The sequence below is a fragment of the Lates calcarifer genome, linkage group LG8 (genome assembly GCF_001640805.2).
Source record: "Lates calcarifer isolate ASB-BC8 linkage group LG8, TLL_Latcal_v3, whole genome shotgun sequence".
In the NCBI taxonomy this organism is placed as follows: Eukaryota; Metazoa; Chordata; class Actinopteri; family Centropomidae; genus Lates; species Lates calcarifer.
In genome coordinates this window covers 16,972,091-16,995,755 of record NC_066840.1, presented here as the reverse complement: position 1 = coordinate 16,995,755, position 23,665 = coordinate 16,972,091, and the positions used below count along the sequence as shown (strand labels likewise).

Below are 23,665 nucleotides of genomic sequence, written 5' to 3'. Positions count from 1 at the left end.
TGGTTTCTGGGGCCTCTGGGAAAAAGCATTACTAACATATGTTTTTAGAAGTCATTTCATTTTTCTGTGACAATTACTAGATAGCATTTTCCCTCCTGCTTGTGCCCTATATCAGCGTTGAGGGGGGGAAGAGGGGTGGGCACACTAAATTAGTGCACAAGGAATTCCCAGAGGTTTCTTCCACCTTCCCTAGGCTGGGCCTTAAAAATAAACATTCAGAAACACTGCAGATTATGTAAACATATTTCCCTTAAATGCTTGCATAAGAGCAGTGACTGAATAAACTGAATCACTTTGAGTCACTTCTGAAATCAGTAAACTTAGAATTAATTTTTGATTAACCCAATGCACAGGAGGACGACGGAAATTAGAGATCTGTGAATCTATGAGGAGAGCTGATCAGCTCGCACGCCACAACATGGTGGAGCATGGCTTGGTACATTTTTTCTTAGCAGCTTAAAGGTGGCTGCCAGTCACATCGGTACTGCTGTGGTCTCTCTGTCTCTCTCTCTCCATCTCCCTCCCTCTTGCTTTTTCTCTCGCTGACTGTGACAAGGCATCTTTCCAGACATTTTAGTTGGATGGAGATTTGCAGCAGCTCATTACAGACTGGGAGGCTCTGTGAGCGGATGCAGTCACTCGGAGATGGATTGAGTGGGTCTGTTTATTGACATGCCTTAATCTGACACTGGGTAAAGGGAATGAGTCACCGCCTCCAGACACACTACCACATCACAGCCACTCCAGCAAATAGGGAGGCAGCACCCAGGATACAAGTGGAACTTCATCAGCGCTCATTAATCCAACTACCCCAGGCCACTCGCTCAAACAAACCGTGTTTACTCTGTGTGTTGGCTGGATGGAGGGGTGATGGAGCTTTTCAAAGGGCATGTGTGCAGGTGCTCAGATCCGCAACGCACACACACACACACACACACACACACACACACACACACAAACATGTACTCCAGACTCTAGCTCATCAAAAACACACCCGCCCTCCTAACCCACAACCCCCTAAACACAATATCTGTGTACACCAGCTGCTAAAACTCAGTCGATGCACTTTGTCTCGCAAATCAGAGCTGGTGTGCAAATCAGGGGTACACGACCAGGCTTAGTGCCAAATTATGTGTCATAGAAAGGGGCTTTTTATTAAACAGATGGGCATACAAGATCCTTTAGCTCACGTCATAATGAGGCTACTCCTATCAGTGATCCAACGATGGAGTTAGTTTTTTGATCCAGTTTGCCAGTGCTTCAATGGAAGCACATCTGGTGCTAATGTTTGGGATGGTCTTTCTAGGCAGCTGTCAGCACTGGGATTGACAGCAGAGTATTAGCTGTTTGCACATCACCACCGCATCTGTAAATCCAGCTTGTTAACAGGACTGTGACAGGCTGCCATCAGGGCACAGGCAGAACAAAACAACATCCAACGCTATGTGCCCCGACGCTACTATTTATTATCCATTACACTGCTCTTAGTACATTGACTGTGAGATGTGAAAATGTGAACGTCTATATTTTACATTTAACTGTAAATTCCCAAAAAATCTAGACGCCAGCAAAAACAAGAAAGATGTGCGAAATGTGTAAGCCAGTCACAAACAAAAATAAATCTTTCTTGAAGAATGCACACATGCATACACACAGGCACACAGGCAAAACAAGCAAAGGGGAATTAAGACTGTGTGAGTCAGAAAGGGAATAACACAACACATATTTACAGTGAAACACATGTATTCCTACACACACACATACAGTTGCAGTGGGGCAGAAAGTCGGCGCGGGGCCTGCTGTCGTCTCCGTCAGGGACTGGGAGCCTAGCAGCTTGGGAGCCGGGCCAGTGGAGAGGGGGCCAGATGCAGCGGGCTTGACCCACTCATTTTGTGAGGGAGGGAGGAAGGGGGTGGGTGTTTCAGCAGCTGAAACACACAGGGATTAGCCACACTGACTTCATTTAATTTAATTTGTATTAGGGCCATCTTTGGGGGGCAAACATCGTTTTTCACTGCGGGGGATGTACGGGGTCATGGAAAACAGCAACAGACGGTGGATCTCTGCGTCCCACCCCTGCAGTGGATCCACAGGGGAAGGCATGGCACTATATTATCAGGCGCGCACACACACACACACACACACACACACACACACACACACACACATATCTTGTTTCCCCCTAATTATGTCTATATTATGAAGTCAAACCAATCCAACTGAAATGCATCTTAGACTCTGCATCTACCTTTCCACAGCTTGATTTCTTGAAATGAAGACCTTGAATCCTTTTGTTCTGCCACCATAAACAACATGTAGTAATTTTCAGTGCTTATCAGAGCTCTGCTCTGCGCACTTGTGTGCCTGTTTATGTGTGTGTGTATGTGCATGTTGCCAACACACACACTAAGCTGTTATCTACCAGTAACATATCTTAGGGGTGGATGTTTATCTGTGCTGATGCAGATTGGAGGAGTTCTCTTTGTCTCTGTGCAGTGGTACATAATATTATTTGTCTTGTTTTGTTTTGTTTTTTTCATCATTTATTTCTTCTAGGCTGATATAGTTTGATATCCTATAGTGGAGAAATCCTTTTAGTAACCCCCAGGCATCTAATGTGCTTTTACTTGTAATCTGGGAATTTAATAAATGACAAGGAAAGGAAAGATTCTGTACACAGTCGAATACAACCCTTTATATTCTGTGGAACATGACTTACGCTGTTAAGCAGAGGAGGAAAACAACTGCAGTGAGTGACTGAGTATCCAACATGCCTCCTCACAATTTACAACAGCTCAGTGGAAAAATATGGCAGCTAACAGCCATCAAGTCTGCTGTAGCCAAAGCCAGTGGTCATATGAAAGGTTCCTTTCTGTCTCGTGCAGGTGACATACTCTGAAAGAAAGCTAATGCGCCATGCACTGAGAGAAGTAGTTTTATTACAAGCACAAAAAATAAAGGAAAAAAATTGTGTGAGCTGCAAAAGCATTGCTTTGTCTCTGCGAGACAGAGAGGACTGTACTGCTGGAGCCTGTTCAAGACTATCAGGCGCTCACTAGCAATCGTTTTTTCCTCTCTCCCTCAGCCCCTATCAAAAGATGTTACTGTGTAAAATGTCAAAGAAAAAAGAGGCAAGAGAAGTAATCTCCTTTTCCTTTTTGATCGCAAGTGGAATAATTGGAACCCTCTTAGGCTCATTACACGAGTTGCCCGCCAGCCAAAAGACGGCTCCAACTGCCCCTCTTCATTCATGTTAGAGCTTTGAAAAATATTGCTTCCTCTAGTAACAACTCTTTATGAGATGCAATGACTAGAGGTCCTGGTACCTACATTAACGGGTAATCCCACAATGCCTTTGAAAATATATCTTTCAACTACCACTGTCAAACATCGATTCAGAGCAATGGGAAGGCAACAGCAACAATCTGGCTGTGTAATAATGCCATTATGCATATTGCACCACACTTCTCACTCTGGCTCTTTTTTTGGCAATGCTGTTCTTCTCAATTACATAAGGTACTGCATACATGTAGCAAGTTAATTTGGATCCCTATTACAAATAGCCTGGTCTTCATTGTTATTACAACTATGCTTGTAATTATTGTGACTCTAATTACTATTACTGTATTACCCAAATTAACCTTATTCTGGGTCTAGATCACCCGCACTGACGGTAGCCAAGACATGCCTATGAAGAATGGCACCAATGTCCCTTCAGATAAATCCAGTATAATTAGCTGTGTGCCTTACAGGGCCTGTGTGATGGTAATAATTAGAGCTACTGTAGCAAAGGTCATGCAAAACAATTTAGAGAGGATGCTGGCTGCATGGGTAATGGGCAGAGAGGGGGAGAGACAAGAGGAGGGGAGAGCTTGGATGAACGCGGAGACTCCGCTCGTTTTCCATCTTTCAGGGATGGAAGGCGTACATGGCTGTTACTTTGCCTCTGCACTTGCTTCATTTTTAACCAATGCTCTCAAAATAATAGAAATTGAAAACCAATTTTAATGGCAAGTAGACTCCTAGCTAACGTAGTTTAAATGGATCCATGATTAGATTTGAGGAAAGTGCTACAGGGTGTATCTGTGAACTGGTATCAGCTGAAATCGATTCCCTGCGTTTGAGGTGTGATAGCTGTCCCATCACGTTGTTGTTTCATCTGTTCATAAGCTTTGGTTTAATGTGTTTATGCTTACCCTTAGTTATCATTATTAATTGTGTGTGTGTGTGTGTGTGTGTGTGAGAGAGAGAGAGAGAGAGAGAGAGAGAGAGATCCAGATCCAGAGATGCGTTGCTCCACCCAAGTGCACAGGTTAATGAGCTGAGTCAAAAATGTTGACACTGAAGTAAACAAGTAGTCACACTGAGGTACTTCTATTTCTGTGCTCCCCCCCATGTGGTTTGACCCTCTATGTAACTCCCAGACTGCTCCTAAGCTGAGAGCTCAGGGTTCACAGTCTGGATCCACCAGGAATTCGTCTGCTCCCTCACCTCGCCACCATCACACCCCAATGAGATAAGTAACAGCCTCACACTCAAATATAGCATCTAAAACAACACATATGCTTATGTGTGCTAGATTGGTCTCTATTCCCTCTTGCAACACTGACAGCCCCTCTACCCCCCAGCTCCCAACAACACTTCATTAGCAGTGAGTGATACAAACAGCCATAAACTGGTAGGCTAAACCTTTTCTGTATTGTCTGTCTTTGTTTGTCGCAGTCATCTGAATCGTGTTGTAACTGCTTAAAGGAACAAACCAGTGTGTTGCATATTATAGCTCATTTATTACATTGAAGTACATTACTGTCCAAAAACCATTGTTTTTGTTGTTTTTTGTTTTGTTTTGTTTTTCTTTTTTGTTTTATTTTTAATGTGTAGTCCTGCCCTCTTGGCATAGTTAATAGTTATTTCTGTACAACATTAGAGGAATAATTTCACACTTTGGGACATACGCTTTCACTTTCTTGCCAAGAGTCAGATGAGAAGACTTATGTCTGAGCCAGGAGATGGTTAGCTTAGCTTAACATAAAGGCTTGAAAAAGGGGGACACAAATAGCCTAGCTCTGTTCAAAGGTGTAAAAAAAATGTAACCAACCAAATCAAATCTACCTACCAGAGCCTCTAAAGATCACACATCAACAAGTTATATCTAGTTTGTTAAACCTGTAGAAAAATCAAAGCTTAAAAAAACAAGTTGAACTGGACTATTTCTTGGCAAAGACCAGTGACTTCCTGGAGTCTTTGTTGGTTGCCTGGCAACCTCAAAGTGAGGACAAGACTTTAAAATGGCAAACTATTGCCTTAAAATGATAAATGAATGGGGAAACAAAAACAAAAAAAGCATCAGTATGATGGTTAACTGGTAAGGTGTCTCAGTGATTATTAGTGGAGCACCACTGGCTCCAGAAACTGGAATAGCCCAACAAAAGGTTTGCAAATGCTATTTCTATTTTACAAAAATAGTAAATGTGGAATTAATCTTACATTTAGGCAAATTTGCACATTTCTTTAAAAGGCTGAAACCATCGTATCAAACTGTTAATAAATGTCTGAGTGAAAGTGATTAAAGGCAACATGCACTGCATCATAAAGCACAGCTGGATGTCTGATTTAGCTGCTTTATGTAGTTAGATTCAACTTGCTGGTGAAATTCACTGGGGTGGCAGCAGAGGCATATGCTAAGATCCATATGCCTTTGTGGCTGTCGGGGTTTAAAAACCGTAAATTGTGATTATCATTGATCTCAGTCGTCAGATGCCTAATCTCTATGACTCATATCCACACTGGCCACATTGGGTGACAATGAACCGCCCTCCCCCTCATCTGAAGTCCCAAACAAGTGTTGAGGGAAGCAGTGATAAGCAGGTCCTTATCCTTTTAAAGACACTCCCGTAATCCAACAGTGGTGGGAGGAGGGAGGGGGCTTCAGCTTTAAGGGACTTAGTCTGGATTATAGCTAGTCCTCCAAATTAAACCAAAAGTCAGCTTTCTGCAGTTGCTCATGCAAGCTGGCGACTGGCTTGTTACCAACGCTGCTAACAAGGCAAACGATGGAGGTCTATAATTAGAAAATGCTCTCTCTCTGCCACAAGGCAAACAAACATAGGTAACACAGCAGCAAAACTCAGTTTGTTTCTGCTTAAACTGAATATTCAGCCCTTCTTTCTCTTAATTCTCCTTTACTTCCCAGTTGACCTCCTGTGAGTACATTCAAAATGTCCTACATGCTGTATACCTGACTCTTGTTGCCAACCAGCTTAGCCACAGACAAGCTTCTCAGCCAGGGCAAGGCTGCTCTGTCCCCACTGATGCTGCTTCCCAAAGCAAAACAAGGCCAAATCTGGGGCTTAGAGGCTAAAATGATCATTACTGGGTAGCGAACAAATGAAAAGTCAGAACACCACTCCCATGACTGTCCTCCCCCATCATTCTTGGTATTTTGTCTGCCATCCTATCGCACATAAACAAAAAGGGGCAGCCACAAATTAACATTTAGGATGGACAACATTTTGGCCTGATAGTGAAAACTAGAAGCTTTGAAAAACAAAGCTAAGGCCGGATTCTCCTTTTCTCTGGAATATATAATTTATTCAAGGAAAATATATTTTTCTGCAACAATAAATAATAGAGATGGCTACACAGTTTAAGAAATATGCTTATTTACTTTTTTGAGAGTTATAAGAGAAGACTGATGTCACACTCCTATCTGTGCATTAAATATGCTGGAGCCAGGAGATGATTAGCTTAGCTTAGCATAAAGTCTGGGAGCAACGGGAAGCAGCTAGCCTGGTTCTGTCAAAAGGTTAAAAAAAAAAAAAAGTCTCATATCTGGTGTGTTTCATTTAACAAGTAACTTAGACAGTCACTGCTCCCAGCTGAGAAAAGCTGTCAACTGTTTCTTTCAAAGGAATATTTCACCATTTCAGTAGGCTAACTGTTTCCCCTCTTCTTTCAGTTTTAGTAAGATAGGCTAAACACATCACAGTGCAAAAATTGCATCTAACTCTCCACAAGAAAGCAAGTAAGTTAATTTCCCATATGTCATATTTTCTTGTTGCACTTTTTATGATTTATGTTAATATTCCTTTGATGGTTCACAGCAAAGTCTCTAAAGAAGCATTCTAATTTAACTGTGTTCATGTTCCCATGTGTACATCATGTATGCGAATATCTTATATATGTCGACGTATTAACAGTCCTCACAGCCTGCTTTGATCTCACAATCCCGGAACTAGATACACTCAAATACAGCTCCACAGTGACCTTCCAGCCGTGCTCCCTGACAAAGCAGTCGACCCCTGTTATTAAAGCACAAAGATTACACAAAGTCTTCCCTTTAACAAGTATAGACATGCTGCCTTCTCTACTCACTGGCTCCCCACAAGACTGGACTGGGAACAGCTCTCAAATAGAAAGCAGGTACAGGAGAGTAATCTTGAACTAAGGAGGTTACTGGGGAAAGTAGTGCACTCGGAGCAGTCTGACAGAGGCCAAGTGCTTTTCATTCATTAACTTGGCCGCCTGAGCTGTGGTATGTCAAATGGTGGACGTGAGGGGAAAGTCAAAATTGACGTCCCATTGTGCTCCACAGCCAGACACCGACTGAACCCTGAATATTGTTTTCTGATGCCATAAGAGAGCACAAAGAGGCGGGTGAAGTCGTTATCAATTCCCTTGCAAGGCAATCATAACTATTATCATTAGTAGTGTTTTCATCCTCTGCGCTCAGCCCAGAGTAGATATCTAATCTATTCCCTGGCACACATTCTTGTCTTTCCAACTTGACCTGGTATCACTCAAGCAAAGAAATGGTTTCCCGCCTCTCTGGAAACTAGATATGGGCGTAAATAATATGCCTGGGCCCTTTCTGAAAAGCCCTAATCCCAGGAAAACAAACCTGAGCGAAACAGGCTCACCTGAATTGCTTTAAGGAAAACTAGATAATCAAAATGCAAAACAGCTTTTGATAGAAAAATGAGCCGACTTCTAACAACAAATCCTCTACACCTAACATCAGCAAATTCTCCTCCTGAACTTTTATTTGTATGCTGTGTTTGGGGTTTTAATGTAATCACACAGCATACGGCGCTCCATCAATGAGCTATTCTGATTTATGTCAGCCTGAATCAGACTGACTGTTTGGAGCTTTACAGACATCATGAATGAGAAAAGGAGCCACACACTGAACACATTAGGGGTCCCACCATCTCCTCAGACAGGGGTACAATGGGTAGAGGAGCGGAGATAAAGGAGGGGGATAACAGGGGTGAAGGAGTTGGTTGACGCTGATCGGGCAGAGAAAAAGGGGAGAACGGGAGAAAAGAAAGGAGGAGGCCTGAGACACTGGCCACACAGGGCAGGGGGAATGCGAGGGCTCTGAGAGGCCTATACTTGGTCATAGCCCATTAGGCTGGCTGGGTGAAAATGCTACAGCTCATTACATGCTCTGGCTCTGTTCTGTGGATGAACAATGCACAATTACGCTACCCTGCTGCTGCTCTAGCCCTACTGCTGCATGCCTCTGAGGCAGGCGATATTGCTGCTATAGTGGCTCGCTTGCCAACAGCCTCTATGCTCATCAAACATCCCATACATGTGCTCCCTAATGCAAATCCAGGTTTATGTCTTAGAAACAAAAGCGCTGTATGAATTTGCTGAAATAAAAGGAGGGGAGAAACAGGAAAGGCTGCTCCACCACTGGAGCAAACAAAACAAAGGTACAATGCAGCATTTGTGTGTGTAATACAATGACGTTTGCTCCCCTTTGTCTGCTCTGCCTTCTTTAGATCCTTGTTCTCCACACTTTAAAAAGGTAGACATGACAAAGGGATAACTCTTTCTTTTTTCAGCTGAATTAAGTTTCACTCGATGTTACAATTACTGTAAAGCCAGGTACAGTGCTAACACATACATCCAAATATAACGATAATTAAAACAGTAAAATGTAAGCAGATGACACTGAAAGTACCATGACAATATCTGCAATGCAGTGAATAACTAAGCTCAGGATTCATCTATCCACCAGCAAATTGGTTCACTTCAAGTCTTCCTCTTTTACCACTCTACAATTATGCATGCAGAAGTTGACATTTAATCTGATGGGGGGGAAATGCTAACTAACATCCTCCTGCTCCCTCTTTGTTTTAGGCAAAAAACAGGACACTTGGAAAGGTCATTCTTCCCTGGTGTCAGAGCTGGCTGCTTGGAAAAGTTTCCATTCACAGTGAGCATTGTTGTGTTTCACACAAACCCTTCCCCCACTTCCCTGTCACTCAAAAAGCACAGCATCAGCACTTGGGAGAAAGCCCTGGGAACTCTCTCAACAATGTGGCAACAAGTCTGGTAACCCACGGTTCAAAGACAGGACAGCAAAAAAAAAAAAACCTAACCCAAAAAAAACATTACAAGCCTGATATCTGTGAATACCTTTTCTCTCTGCACATTTGGATGATATGAGTTTTTGGCACACTCAAATCATAACTGTCATTACTAGAGAACTGTAATAACTTTTCTCTCCTTTTGTTTACTTGGTGAAAAACATTATGGTTCCACAATAGATCAGAAGAGAAAAAATAATATCCCCAAAGACTGATTGTTGATTGAGTTGTTATTGTTATCTGCAAGGAGGGACAAATATATAATGAAGGAATTTAAAGTTTTTTTTACACTGCATGTCAGTACACACTGTACAATAAGTCAGAGGGACAGACTCTTGATATACCCTACATATAACATTGCAAATAGTATTGTGAGCTTCCACCACAAATAGATTTCACTCCTGGCCATAACAAGTCCTAGGGTTTGTGTTTTTAAATATGCAGGCTGACCTTTTCAATCCTATATTAATGTAACTACAGGCATTTCCCACCACAGGCAGCAAAATCTGCATTAATGAGAGACTGGCTTACTTTTTTATTCTCCTGGAGCCTTCCCTTGTCATAAGTTTCACTGACTCTTGTTTGGTGTTGCTTGTTTTCTTTAAAACTACACCTTAGTTTTGCTTTAAGCTAAAAACTGCAGGAGTTTGGCACACAAACTTTGCAAGAAAATGTGTGAAAGGCTGTATATCATCGCTTTAAAACATCCTCACAAATCCATTTTCTTAACAGTAAATTTCTACACATTAACCTCCTCTTCGATGGGACTGGAGAGTCCAAGGATTTCCATGAAAGAAAACACAATGCGGCATATTTGTGTCAGAGAGTTTAATTTGAGAAATAAAAAAACAACGCCGCGGGAAACTCATTTAAATGGGTAATTACGTCCACGCAGCATTGCTTGCAGGGCTTAACAAGGTGCGTAATGATGTCCCCTTCCCCAGCGATAAACATCATCACTATGTCCATTTCCTTCACTCCATTTAGCCTTTTCTCATTTACGGGTGGACCCATCAAGCCCAATGCCATTATACCCCTTTTTGCATTTAGGTTTGTGTCCAGTAAAAATCTTTTAACATAACTTGTGGGACTACTAATGCCATTATGTGTATTATTTTTGGATGTTTAAAAAAAAATCTACTTCCTTTGATGTTTAAGAGGTTTAAACGAAAGTTAATTCTTTCCACATGACAGAGCTTTTAAAGTAATTTAAAAAATATATTTTCCTTTTCAGTGCTGTTGTCTTGAGCCAAGTAAAATTATCTCAAAAGATGGATGAATGATTAAACATATTAAAACTACATAATTTGACTTATTAATTTTTATGCAATTGCATGCTTGAGTGTGAGTCCACTGAACAGCTTAAAAAAGTCTGATGGACTTTAAGGAAACAGAATTGGTGCAAAACTCAAAACTATCTTCTAACCGCTATCCTTTCCTAATACCATTCTCCATGTTTGCAGGTACATCGAAATAATAACAATATTTGTTTTTTTTCATGGGAAGAAAAAAAATCATGTACTAACAATAGAAAAGTGTCATTATTGCTTTCCATAGGGGGTTTATATGGTTTGTGCAATAAAATCTCATCCTCATCCTAACACCACATTTTACAGAGAAAAATAACATGTTTCAGGCAGCAGCAATACAGGTTGTGAAAAATCATTGGGATTCTATAAATAGATCTCTCTCCCCTCTTCTCTCCCTCTCTGTTTCTCCTTGTTTTTCTAGGCCTTGCCTTTTCTCTACAGTATTACTCCCTCTGTATGCGCTGCACCAGTCACATGTGGTTAAGGACACATACAGTGACAAGTGTACATCAGACAGCGTCACTCATGTGTTTTGACTCTTAAGCTCTTTTGGCTGGGTGCTCTGATCCCAACGAGAGGGTGGCAACCCGGCGGGCCTGGATGCTTGCGACTGGCTGCCTGGGGTTGTTATGTCATTTCATTGTACCTCCGCTACATTGAGAATGACGTGCAGTGATGGGGTGTTGCGGGTTGGGGTCAAGGCTATAAAAACCCAACCAAGTGTAAAACTAGCGCTGGTTGTGCATGAAGTGAAAACCATCTTGTTGAGTAATGTCACTAAATCACCCCACAGCTTCAGCAGCTTCGTGTGTTAAACATGATGGGAGGAGCCAGAGGAGGAATGTAATAAGAGGGCACTGAGTACATCACTGTCACACTGTTAATTTATTTTTGACAGACAAGGCTTTATTTCACCTTATAAACACTGACACTTGAAAAGCAGAGCATTTCTGAAGTCTCTACCTTACAAATAACCTCTCTAAATAATTAACAGGTTCATCTGCCACTCAATCAGCGCGCATCTGAAGCTTTTGGAGATGAAACGATTCTTTCTCAAACCCTTTGAAATGAGGAGACTTTAAAGAATGTAACATACACCTCCCACTCCTCCAACACATCAAAAATATATTTAAAAAACCACTGACTTTTAAGATCAAGCAGTTGTGTATCCCTTCCCTTATTGCACAATATCTGTATATCTGTCATTGTTTCTTTCCTACCATGATTAGTCACTGACAAACTGTTCAGAGTTGAAGAGGTTCTGTATTTTTTCCATGAAGCTTTTTTTTAAAAAAGACATTGGCTTTACTGTATGATCTGTAGCTTTTGCAGTGTGCTTTGAATTCATAGTGATTACATTGAATATTCAATAATTTCTTTGCAAAAATGTATCTATATCTTTTTTTTAAAATCCCTCTGTCTTATTCCCTGGATGTAAACAGGGACTGGTTTAAACTGCTATTGTACATCAGAGACAGAGGAATTAGATTTTTTCATAACTTTCATTTACATAATTCAAAATTTCACCCTGTTTTAAATGTCTAGACCATAACAGTGGATATTTTTCAATTAGTTCTGCTGAAAATTTCGGACATTCATTCCAAACCACACTTACAACTGTAAATACGAAGCTGTCAGATACAGCAAAACTAAAATCAGACTATAAACTTTTACATTTTGAAAGAAGTTCTAGCCAGAGTACCCACTTGCACTAATGCATGCATTCAGGAACAATGTGAGAGCTGAGACGAGACAAGAAGCAGAATTTTACTTCCACTTTCTGCTTCTCTGCTTTCCATGTTGTCCTCTCCCAATTACGCTTTTATTGAATACTTGAGTGTCCTTTGCTTTCTGTCAATTACAGTCTGTTCAGGTCAACAAACAAACAATACAGTGTGTAAATATACACTGAAAATAAAGCTTGAATTTTCACTGATCAGCTACACCATCGTCTTGACTAAAAAAGAAGAGAACCTGTTAAAATGAGTGAAAAATAACCGTCTAAACTGAGGAGACAGTTATAAGCATTACGAACTGCAGTAAAGGTAAAATTTTCATTAACACTGGAGCACTAAAATAACAGAAACTATTATGGAAATATTATTAGAGACATTTATAGCTAATCATATCTTAAACACCAGGGAATGATGACAATATCACAACAACATTAAAAGAGTACTTTAAATGCAGAATCACAACAATGTTCGATTATCAAAAATGTTGGATTATGCCTCTCATTTCTCCATCTCTGAGATTTCTGAGCTGGTCATAATGATGTAAATGATAATGTCACAGCCCATATTTCAAATAAATGTGACACTCCATAAGAAATACTGTGCGCGTGTGTGTATTCATGAGTATGTGTGTGGGGGGAGATTGGCAGTTTCAACAGATGTGTAGTGTGCTCTGACAGCATGACATCTACTTTGCATGCTCAATATGACACGTTTGAATGCTCCCATGCATATTGTCCTGATGTGAAGTGATAGCGAGGGATGTTCAGCCTCGCTGGAACCACTCCCTGTTGTCTCTCCTCCAACAGCAATATCAAAACGTCTCCCTTATTAACAGCAAGACTGGTGCACTGAAATACATTGTCAGTTATTTTGTTTCAATTTTCATCTTCTGGTTTAAGGTGCCTCGATTGACTGATGAGAGCTGAACAAACAAATAATGTATATCTGAACCTGACACTATGGCATATACCACAATACAGCATCACAGAGAAGTATGCACTGTTGCTACAGTATCTTTAAGGAAACAGCGCAAAGAGAATCTGGGGGATGACTGCATCGATTATCAATTAACTAAAAATGTGCTTGCGCGCCCTCCACCGCATACTGAACATTTTACACCATGTATTGCAAAGTCCAGCACCACCTTTTTGTCTAATTCACTTATCACCCTTTTTTGATTCATTTATCTGTTGTTAAAGAAAAATCTGCAATCTCTTACCTGAATAAGTACAATCAATAAAGTGAGATAACTTATTTTCCTGCTATGCTCATTATCTGGAATCACAGGTGTAAGAAGCCTTAGTACACATTACAAATTCAAAAACACATTCTAGCCAAAGGCCATTCCTTTACTGTATAATTGTCTCCCCCACCAAGTGATTCACTATAATTAAGCCATGGAAGACAGCTCTATTCTCCTGTGAGCATTCATATTAGTGCTACCACAGGCAGGTCTAACAAACATCTCACAGCTGATGCTTCTCAAAACAATGGACAGCAATGTTCAGGGAGGTATATATACTGGTACACATTCTCACAAGGGAGAATACAATATACACAATGCAATTGCAGGTATGAGGCCTTTGGGGAGACCTGTCACTGTTATCTTGGCCAAGTCTGCTGCGTGTGCGTGTGTGCATACGTGTGTGTGCCAGCGTGCTTTGTCTGAAGCAGGAAAAGCTTGACTCCAGCTGCTCCAGCATGAGCAGGATGCTCACTGCCCCACATAAACTAACAATAGAGGAGAACTTTGCATCCATCAAAAACATAAATTACAAAGCGACACAAACCCATATCCTCTTTTCCGGCATTAGCAAACCAAATCTGACCTCGTATCCACATTCTGATGGCTATGATAATTTTAAACTACATGTTTGGAAAATAAACAAACACAGAGACATCATTGTGCCCTGGTGTAAAAACAAAACGCTCTTCCGCTGAGGATAAATGAATCATGGATAATTATGAGGTTGCCCTCAGGATGAAAACAATTTTTTGGGACAAAGCAGCCTCAGTAATCACAACAGTGCAGCCACTCGTGTGTCCTAGCCAGTCAATGGGATATGGGTTGAGGACTTGTGGAGTCAAGTGGTTTCAAGCCCAAGCTTGCTCATTGTAACAAAGCAATTATCAGTCATTTCACTGCTGTTTGTTTGTGCTATAAATGGTATTGTAATTATACTGAAAACATTTTTCATTTTAAGAGCAACATTTGAACATACTGTAGAGCTTCTGTCTCTTGCAAATGTCACAATGGGGAGGAAAGAAAACAATGACAACTGTCGTTGCACTGGGGTTACTCTGTTGGAGGGTAACGCATGCTCTCGCTATTCCTCACTTTCTTTCTCAATCTCACACACACACACACACACACACACACACACACTCTTTTCTCAGTCAAGGGAAAATAAGCAAAGGCCGGGTCAAAGAGATGTTTGTCAACATCATGTGTAAGGCGGACAGCGACGGAAGCTGCATGCTAAACAGGCCCAGCCTCTATCAAACCAATCAACTGCCTCTAAGAAAATAAGAAAACGTAGTCGGGGCTCAGACACCTGGCACTAAGACTCATTCACCCTTGCCCACTTCATCCCTCCTTATCTCTCTATCTGCCCTCACACAGCTCTATCAAGACAACTCCAAGCTTTGCATATGGAATCATCAAAATCAATCTTCAACCCTATTTGTCTCCCTCTCCACTCCACTTTTTCATTAGCTGAAACAAATAAAGGCTCTCCTAATCCTGCGGCAAATGTGCTTTTATTGGATGGTTAAGCCACAGAGACAGGATGCTGCTAGAGCTTTTTTTTTTTTTTTTTTACAAAGGTGGTTGATTTCCTTCCAAAGCCAGACCCACTTTTTTTTTTCTTCTTTTTTTTGGCTGAGGAAAGGATGGTGGTGACCTGCATAGCGCTACCTACCAGCAAATGCAATCACAGCATACGGGTCACCGCATGTACCTGCTGAATCCCCCACCTCTGTCTCCACTGACCGGATAATGCCACAGGACAACCCCCTACAACATTTCTCATTCTTTCCACCTGTGTTATTCTCACACACGCTCGGTCGGAACCAGCTCAGACAGGCCCAGTAAATCAGCATGCCTGTAAGTAGGTCTCATTGACCCCTCAGGATCCATCGGTGCCTGGATCTCTCTGGATCATCCAGTCAATACATCAATATCCATCTTGTGTTTCTTGTTTTAAGACCCCTACTCCCAACCCCACGCCCCCACCTTTTCCCCACTGAATGTCAAACGGAGATTGGAGTCATCAATTACAAGTGTGTGTGCATGTGTGTGTACGTGGAGCTGGAGCTTATTTACTGCTGTCTATAGGAGTGAGCCTGACACACATTCTTATATAAACACATACACTGATGCACGTTTTTTCTCACACACACACACAAACATAAATGTCCCCTTCTCCCATGGGATCAAGGAGAAGTGGGTCATGAAGAGAGGGAGGGAGGCTGCCCAAAGAATCCAATAGACCAGTTCATACATAGGAAAATCTATAAACTAAAGATCAGCTGGTCGGCATACACTCTGTCAGCTCGAATAGTCTTTCAAGTCAGACCGCCACTGCTCTACTGGAGCCGTGCATGGTATATGTCAGGGTAATTCAATGGCTGGCTGTGCAGAGCGGCCATGCGGTAAGACTGCAGCCAAACGGACGACACACAGATAAAGCATTTAAGCAATGATTATTCTTTCTGCTAGCACCTGAAATGACGTGTGGTGGAGCTGATTAGTTGGGTCAATACACCTGGCAGGTGCTCAAACTCCTGTTCTTTTTGCAATAGCTCAGCACACACAAAAGGAGAAAAAAAAGTAAACAAGTGGAGTAAGAGAGGCCAAATAATCCACTTTGTCAGGCCTCCAAATTCTGCTTGGCAAAGTGCTCTCAGTCACAGGTCAGCTCCAGTGTCTCGGCACCTTGAAATGCCTCGAAGGATTCCGCTCAGATTGAGTGGCATAACGTCACAAATGCCACTTCAAATAGCTCAGCTTTCCATCAGTAACAGACAGACATTTCACTGACACTATAATCTGTGGTAAGATGGAATGCTAAATATCACTAGACCTTGAAATGTGTTTAAAGGTGGTGCATAGCATCTTCTTGAGATTCAGCACTATCAAGGAGAGCTATTAATAACAATTAATGAAAAAGTAAACCTAACAGAGCTGCCTATTTCTTCTCTGCTGATGAAACTCACATTTAGTTGTTTGAATCAGTTTTAAAACCAACCATCCCCTTTTCCTCTACCCATAACACCCAAAGCTGCCCAGCCAAGGACTTAGGACAGAGCACAGCGGATTGTATCTCACCTCTGGCAGTGGCATGCCGTTGATGATGAGGTCTGGCTGTTGGTGGCCCTGCCCAGTGAACGGGTGCTGATAGCCATGGTTGGGAGCTGCATTGCGTGAGTTCTGGTTCTCCACGTTGAGGAAGGTGCTCTCGGAGCGCCTGCAGCCCAGCGGCAGGCTCTGCTGGTGGTAGTCGAAGTAGTTGAGCGAGGAGGTGAGAGACGAGCAACTCACCACATTCATCTTGTCCGTCTCCTCAACGTCTCGTGGCACCAGGCGGATGTCGTTCTTGCTCAGCTTCTTCTTCTTGCTGGACTTCTTCTGGTTGCCGTATGAGTACTCCGCCACCCTGCGCAAGTAGAAGAAACTGAACAGACTCAATAAAGCAGTGTTCTGCCTTCCCCCTCCCCTGTCCACACGGTCAAAACGCTTGCCCGCCATGCCGGCTAGGGCGCTGTTCAACCATGGGTGCCAGACAAAGGCGCATTGCCCATGCCCAGGGGTGGAACAGCACACTTAGGTGACTCTCCACTCCCGGCTTGCAATGGAGCTGTCATCCCTTGTTTGTTTGCGTTTGCATGCTCAACAATCGACATGTCACAAACAGGCAGACAATATGCAAACATGCCAAAAACCACAAAAGCAAAGCAAAAGGACACGCTGGTACTCAGCAGCACCACTGGTATATGCAATCATATTCAAAGCACACAACCCACACTAATTCCATTTTTTTCTTTCATTATCAAGTGAGCCCACTGGCAAAACGGAGTGCACGAGAACTGCAGATTCAAATTCATTTAGCTGCTCTCAGTGGCTGCTGCAAACTTCAACTGAGTATTTTGACTTTAATAAGAGCAAATGAGCAACACAGCCATGTTTTATCAAAGGATCCTCAGACTGGGGGAAAATATCCATTCTTCGCACAGCCTTGCAGTTTTCCACAGGAGAACAGATGCTATGTGCTCTATAGTGATGACTACAAAGTTCACTTGACATATTCCATATAATTTGCTATGTTTTTTTTCTTCTACAATCTGCATTACTTCAAACTTTGAAAGAGGCCATTTTTAACCTTAGGGCATAGAGCATATGGTTTATTTCCCGTTAAAGCTCACAACAAAACTATAGTTGCCCATGAAAGTGCAATATCTGGAACGTCTCTGTTCCTCTCTCTCATCTTGTCTGGAACGGCTCTGCTATACCAGCCCCCACTGGCCTCTGTTCCTTGCTAAAATGCAGCTCTAATCCTCTGTCGCTTCTAAAATCACACTGGCTAAGAAGCACCATTGTAGTTTGTCTTTTTCATTTTTCTTTTAGATTGCATCTTGAAAACAGCTCCCACCCCCATTTCTGCTCCCCCTTGATTCAGAGGAAAGAAAATGGGCAGCTGCAAGGGTTGAAAATACTCCATTTCTTTTTCATTTATCATTCTAACATGTTGTCTCTCTACTCTGTGCCCAAATTGAAATCTGGGAGGGGAAATCTTCAGTCAGACAGACTGACAGAGGACAAGCAATAAATTGGAGATAACTGCTCCTCATATTCGAGGTGAGGACTGAGAAGCTGAACACATCAGTGCTGATTAAAGCACCCAGCAGGAAGAGTGGCTCACACTAGGAGGGTAAAGTACTGAGAGAAGTTTTGAATTTTGAACTTGTTGTTGTCTATCTGTGTTTCCTCTCTGAACAAAACATACAACTAACTTTAAAAATATGACAATGCAGGGGCACCCTCATAGCTGAATGGTTGGGGCGCATACCACATGGGCTTAAGTTCCTTAAGCAGCTGGTCCCTGGATCGACCCCTGGTTCGGCTGGACCTTTACTGCGTGTCATTCCCCTGCTCTCTCTCCCTGTCTCATCTTCACTGTCCTATTAATAAAGGTGAAACCCCCCCCCCCCCCAAAAAAAATATACATATATGATACTGCATTTTGATCTCAAAACAGTATTCCCACTATTACGAATCAGGCTTGAATAACACCACATTTAGCGCAGTTTAAGTATGTATCTTCTGGGAAGAGATGTGAGTTCCCACTGTTAACAATCTAAAGGTTGGGTCACTCTTGAAACTGGAGTACTAACACTTTGTGACAGAATTTTCAACGGAGCTCCTAGAAAGAGAACCAGAATAATTTTCATCATCCAAGCTCTGTAATTAACAAAATGTTGAAAGGTGCCTAAAACCAGGGATTATTTCAAACAAACATTACATGAGAATAAAAAATTGAATTTCTCATCAATTTTGAGGAAAAAAATCTGAACAATATTGGGGGAGTTTTAGTGTTTTTTGTTTCATGGCTACATATTTGAAATGTGGCCTAACTTAACTTCAAATCAACAAAATTATGTTTGGAGCAAAATATGATTATAGCTTCAGGTTAAATTCTCAAATCCAATCTATATGTAAATTTATAGTAGTAATGTGGCACAGGGAAATCAAAGCCAGAGCTGATGTTCAGATTGATGAACAAAACAGACTATTTGATATGCAAAATCTGGAAAATAATAATCTGCTCCTTTCCAGGAAAATGGCTTGACAGTTAATGATGATGATGTGACTTACATGATTTTATAAAACAAATCTTAAATTTTAAAAAAATTATTAATATATAGCATGCTAATTTATCATAGTTGTTTCTGATATTCTGTGGTGAAAAAAGAAAATAGAGGTAAATCTGAATGATCCTGAAGGACTGTCTATAATCACACCAGATTAAAGCTGATAACAGCCAATCAGCCATGGTGGACGTTAAATAATAAATGTCTGGGACTGCTATTGAACCAGTGGGACGTTAATTGTCCGGCAACACACCCGCAAATTGAACATGACAGTTGAAGCGTCATATTTATGAGTCAATTGGTTACAATGGAGGGATTAAATCAATCAATCACGTTTCCCTAACACGGAACAGTGGGCCTCAGCAGAATGTGTCTGATTTAAAGCAGCCGGGTTTATTTCAGTCTATCTCAGATTCAGCAGTGGAGAAAAAGAAATCTGCAGTCCTCACAGTCGGGCCTCTACATGCTGCATGACAAAAAGCAATGCACTGACAACTCGCAGTATCGGGCACGATCACGGTCACGCGCACAGACTCTCTCTTTCTCTCTCTGCCTCACTCTCTCATATGCACACACACACACACACACACACACATAAACACACACGAGATTCGGGCAGTACCTGCAGTTGTACGTCCGGATCTCCTTGTTATCCCTCTTGCACTTTACCGCCACGAAAATCATGGTGACAAACAGGATAGCTGCGATAGAGCCCAGGGCGATGATGAAGATGAGGGACAGGTTGACAGGTCCAATAGGCTCCTGCGCGTTCAGGTCTGGTGAGAGGTACACCACGATGTAGGCCGAGGCGGAGAGGGAGGGCTTGCCGTGGTCCCTCGCCACCACTGTGATCTCGTAGGTGGATTTGGCGTTCTCTCCAAACATCCGGGTGGAGCGCACCTCTCCGTTCACCTGGTCGATTTCAAAGAAAGCCCTGTCCCCCTCTGAGATGGTGTAGGTCAGCCGCCCGTTCTCCCCCTCATCGTAGTCGTCTGCTTTCACCTGGGTCACCATGTAACCCACCCCCGCGTTTCTTGGGATGGAAACCTCCGCCGTGCCATTAACCAGAGGAGGGTTTGTCATGACAGGTGTGTTGTCGTTGACATCCAACACCACAATACGCACCGTGGCATTACTAGATAGAGAGGGATTACCATTGTCTCTGGCCAAAACTTTGAAATCAAAAGTCCTGGTGTATTCATGGTCGAATGATCTCATGGAGTAAATGCGCCCTGATGGGTTTATGCTGACATATGTGTTTACATCCATGTGCTTAATCTCACCAGGGACTATGGAGTATGAAACTGTGCCATTCATCCCCAGGTCCGGGTCTTCTGCTGATACTGCCAGCAGACATGAACCGGGGAGGTTGTTCTCCATCACCATCTCTTGATAGTGTGGCTTGAGGAAGTGGGGAGGGTTGTCGTTTTCATCTGTGACTTTGACTACCAGGGATTTTGTGGCGCGTAAAGGAGGGATGCCACTGTCCTCCGCTTGGATGGTCAGGTTATATGTGTCCTTTTGCTCTCTGTCCAGCCTGCCGTCCACTAGTATGGTGGAGAAGCTTTCGTATTCTTGCAGTCTGAACGGAACGTTGCCCTGCAGCCTGCACTGCACTTTGCCATTTGCCCCAGAATCCTTATCTGACACCCTCACTAGCGCAATGACATATCCCCGCTGCGCGTTCTCACTAACTTCCACCATCTCTGTGTTCAGTGAGAGTAAACTGATGACAGGTGGGTTATCGTTCGTATCCATCACATTCACTGTGACTTTGCAGTGCGCTGGGATAGAGTTGGGACCTAGATCTTTGGCCTGGACGTCGATTTCGTATATTTGCGTGGTTTCATAATCCAAAACGCCGTTGACTGTGATGATCCCGGTTCTGGGGTCAATTTTAAACGCGTCCCTCGTTTTCTCGGTGACGTAACTGTTGAACGAGTATACAACCTCTCCATTAGTGCCCTCGTCAGGATCCGTCGCGTTCAAGTCTATGACTAATGTATTGATGGGGGAATTCTCCATCACATTAACTGTATACACTGGCTCGTCAAAAACAGGGTTGTTGTCATTAGAATCAATTACCTTGATATTTAACTGGACCGCGCCTATCTTTGGAGGGTCTCCTCCATCTTCTGCGCTGATTTCATATGTATAATGGGCCTGTGTCTCCCTGTCTAACGATTTTTGCACAACGAGCTCAGCAATTTTGGACCCATCCCCTCTGGTCTTTATTTCTAGTCCGAAAAGCTCATTCGGGGTGATGGAATATGATTGCACTCCAAAGATCCCCGAGTCCGGATCGCTTGCCCCCTCTAGGGGAAACCTGGTACCAGGGGAGGCATTCTCAGAAATTTCAATGTCAATGTGGCTCGTTGGGAATCTGGGTGCGTTATCGTTCAAATCCTCAATTTCAACTTTGATGACACAGATCTCCATAGAGTTTGACATCACTTCTAGGGAAATAATACACTTTGGGTTCTGTCGACAAACTACATCCCGATCTATTTTCATTTGGGTTGTAAGGATTCCGGCTGGACTGAGTTCCACCCATCGTGGTTCTGAATTGGAAATAACCCTTAAGTACGGGGGCTGCGGTGCAATCTGAAATCCTTGCTTTAGTGCGTCCTTTGTCACGTTTCCAATCACTGACCCGGGCTTCATTTCCTCGTTTATTCCATACTTTAGGTTGATAACAGCCTCAGCCCCGACCCAGAATAAGAGGAACACAGCAATTAATTGTATTAATTCCATCTCCTTGGTTTGCATTGTACCTGTTGAGTTTTTCTCTGCCTAATAAAAACCTTGATAATTACGCACAAGAATGCTCGTCAGAGAAAAGAGCAAAAATGTTCCAAATGAATCATTTCATTGAAATGTCCAGAAAAGTGTTTGGGTGAGGAATGGCTCTTGTGTATGCAAATTATATCATGGTATGAAGGCTATAATTCTAACAAGTGCCTTAGCCTATTTTACTCTTCTCAAGCAGAGCACATCCTCCGGTCTACTGCAGCGGACGAAACATTGGGGACGACAGATCTGTGAAAACATGCTGAATCTTCTCACAACAGTGATTTAGCCGTGTAAATCCGTGCAGCTCTTATCAAGCGGCAAACTGGTCTTACAAATGACTCATGATGAACTGTCCATTTTCAAGTGGGCTGAGAGGAGAGAAAAAAATGCTCGAACTGCAGAGAGACAAAATGACAATTCCTGTGAGCAAGTCCACAATTTTTTTTTCTTAAATCTTCCCTGCAGATGGAGTAACGGGGTTCAAAAGTCCGTGTTAAATTCACCGCCTTGATTCCAGCAAATATTTAAGTCGCATTTTGGATAAACATCTTGTTGTGTGTGATATATTACAAGCAGTGGTAAAAATTTCCTCTTCGGACGGCAGCTATAGGCTTTCAAACTGCACATCTGATGAAAAAATCTAAAAGGAACTGCATTCACAAAATTATTCAACAGCTTAAGTCCAGATATCTTTGACTAAAGAACTGGGGTACAATTGCAGGAATGTCTCATCCCGATTACCTTCTTATTTCCAGTAGATTTCGTCTTTCATTCCCTCCGCAAGTCTTGAAGCTTTTACTTACTAATTAATTTTCCTCGTATCTCACTTGGAAAAGGCTGCACATATCCCGGTAATTAGTCCATGCAACACATACAAAAAAATCCGTTCAAAATGTAGCCAAAAGCCAGTGGGAGGAAACGATGCAAGAGCCTACTGTATGTACAAAACGCATTTCATATTGGGCTGCAGCAAAGTAGAGGCACAGTAGCCTATATCCAGCCTGGGTTGAGGCAGAAAAAAAAAAGAAATCACCACTCGTTGCCAGTAGGCTGTCTAGTTGACTCCAACAAGCGCTCCTCTCGCTTCACTGGTGCACACTGGCGGACGCGCAGCTCCGAGTCGAGCGCTCAGTCTCAGGACCCGCAATCCCCTCAGCCAATCAGGGGTTACACAGGAGGGCTGGGAGCTGCTGGTGGGTGGGGCAAAGTACAGAAATGAAACACGGCCAACTACCTGTTCTCCTGCAGATGGACGACTCAACGGGCAATTACAGCGTACAAGTTGAAACACGGAGCTGTGTATTATATGATCGTTAGAGCTGCGGTTCCAAAACTAGGGTCTGGGGACCCGCAGGGGTCTTCGAGAGTTTTCCCACGAGTGCCACAGGGGGAAAAAAAAGGAGTAACAGACTAATTTCCCCCAGCAGAGGCAGAGAGGAGATGCTAAGGATAACTTTTCACCGATGTGCCCTTGTTTTCTCTTCTGCTACAGTGGCCAATTATATGTAACAAGTCATATTTTACAGCACAGTGGGGATCCTGACTGTTAGCTGCGGACTTGTATAGATCTGTTTGA

General features: G+C 42.6%; 1 protein-coding gene across 6 annotated transcripts in view; it reads right to left on the bottom strand.

Moving 5' to 3' along the window:
* pcdh19 (protocadherin 19) overlaps positions 1-23,406 on the bottom strand; it is a 55,648-nt gene extending 32,242 nt beyond the window's left edge. Inside the window, exons 1-3 of one of the 6 annotated variants that reach the window (XM_051072483.1) lie at positions 23,123-23,392; positions 19,919-22,926; positions 16,757-17,102 (exon numbers count right to left, since the gene is read on the bottom strand). In XM_051072483.1, the coding sequence (XP_050928440.1) occupies positions 16,757-17,102; positions 19,919-22,065 (2,493 nt within the window). In that variant the 5' untranslated portion in view covers positions 22,066-22,926; positions 23,123-23,392. Of the gene's footprint in view, positions 1-16,756; positions 17,103-19,918 lie in introns of all 6 variants that reach the window. The other 5 variants (XR_007813691.1, XM_018694174.2, XM_018694175.2 and 2 more) reach the window with 5 other exon arrangements.
* Between the last annotated feature and the right edge of the window lie 259 nt (positions 23,407-23,665).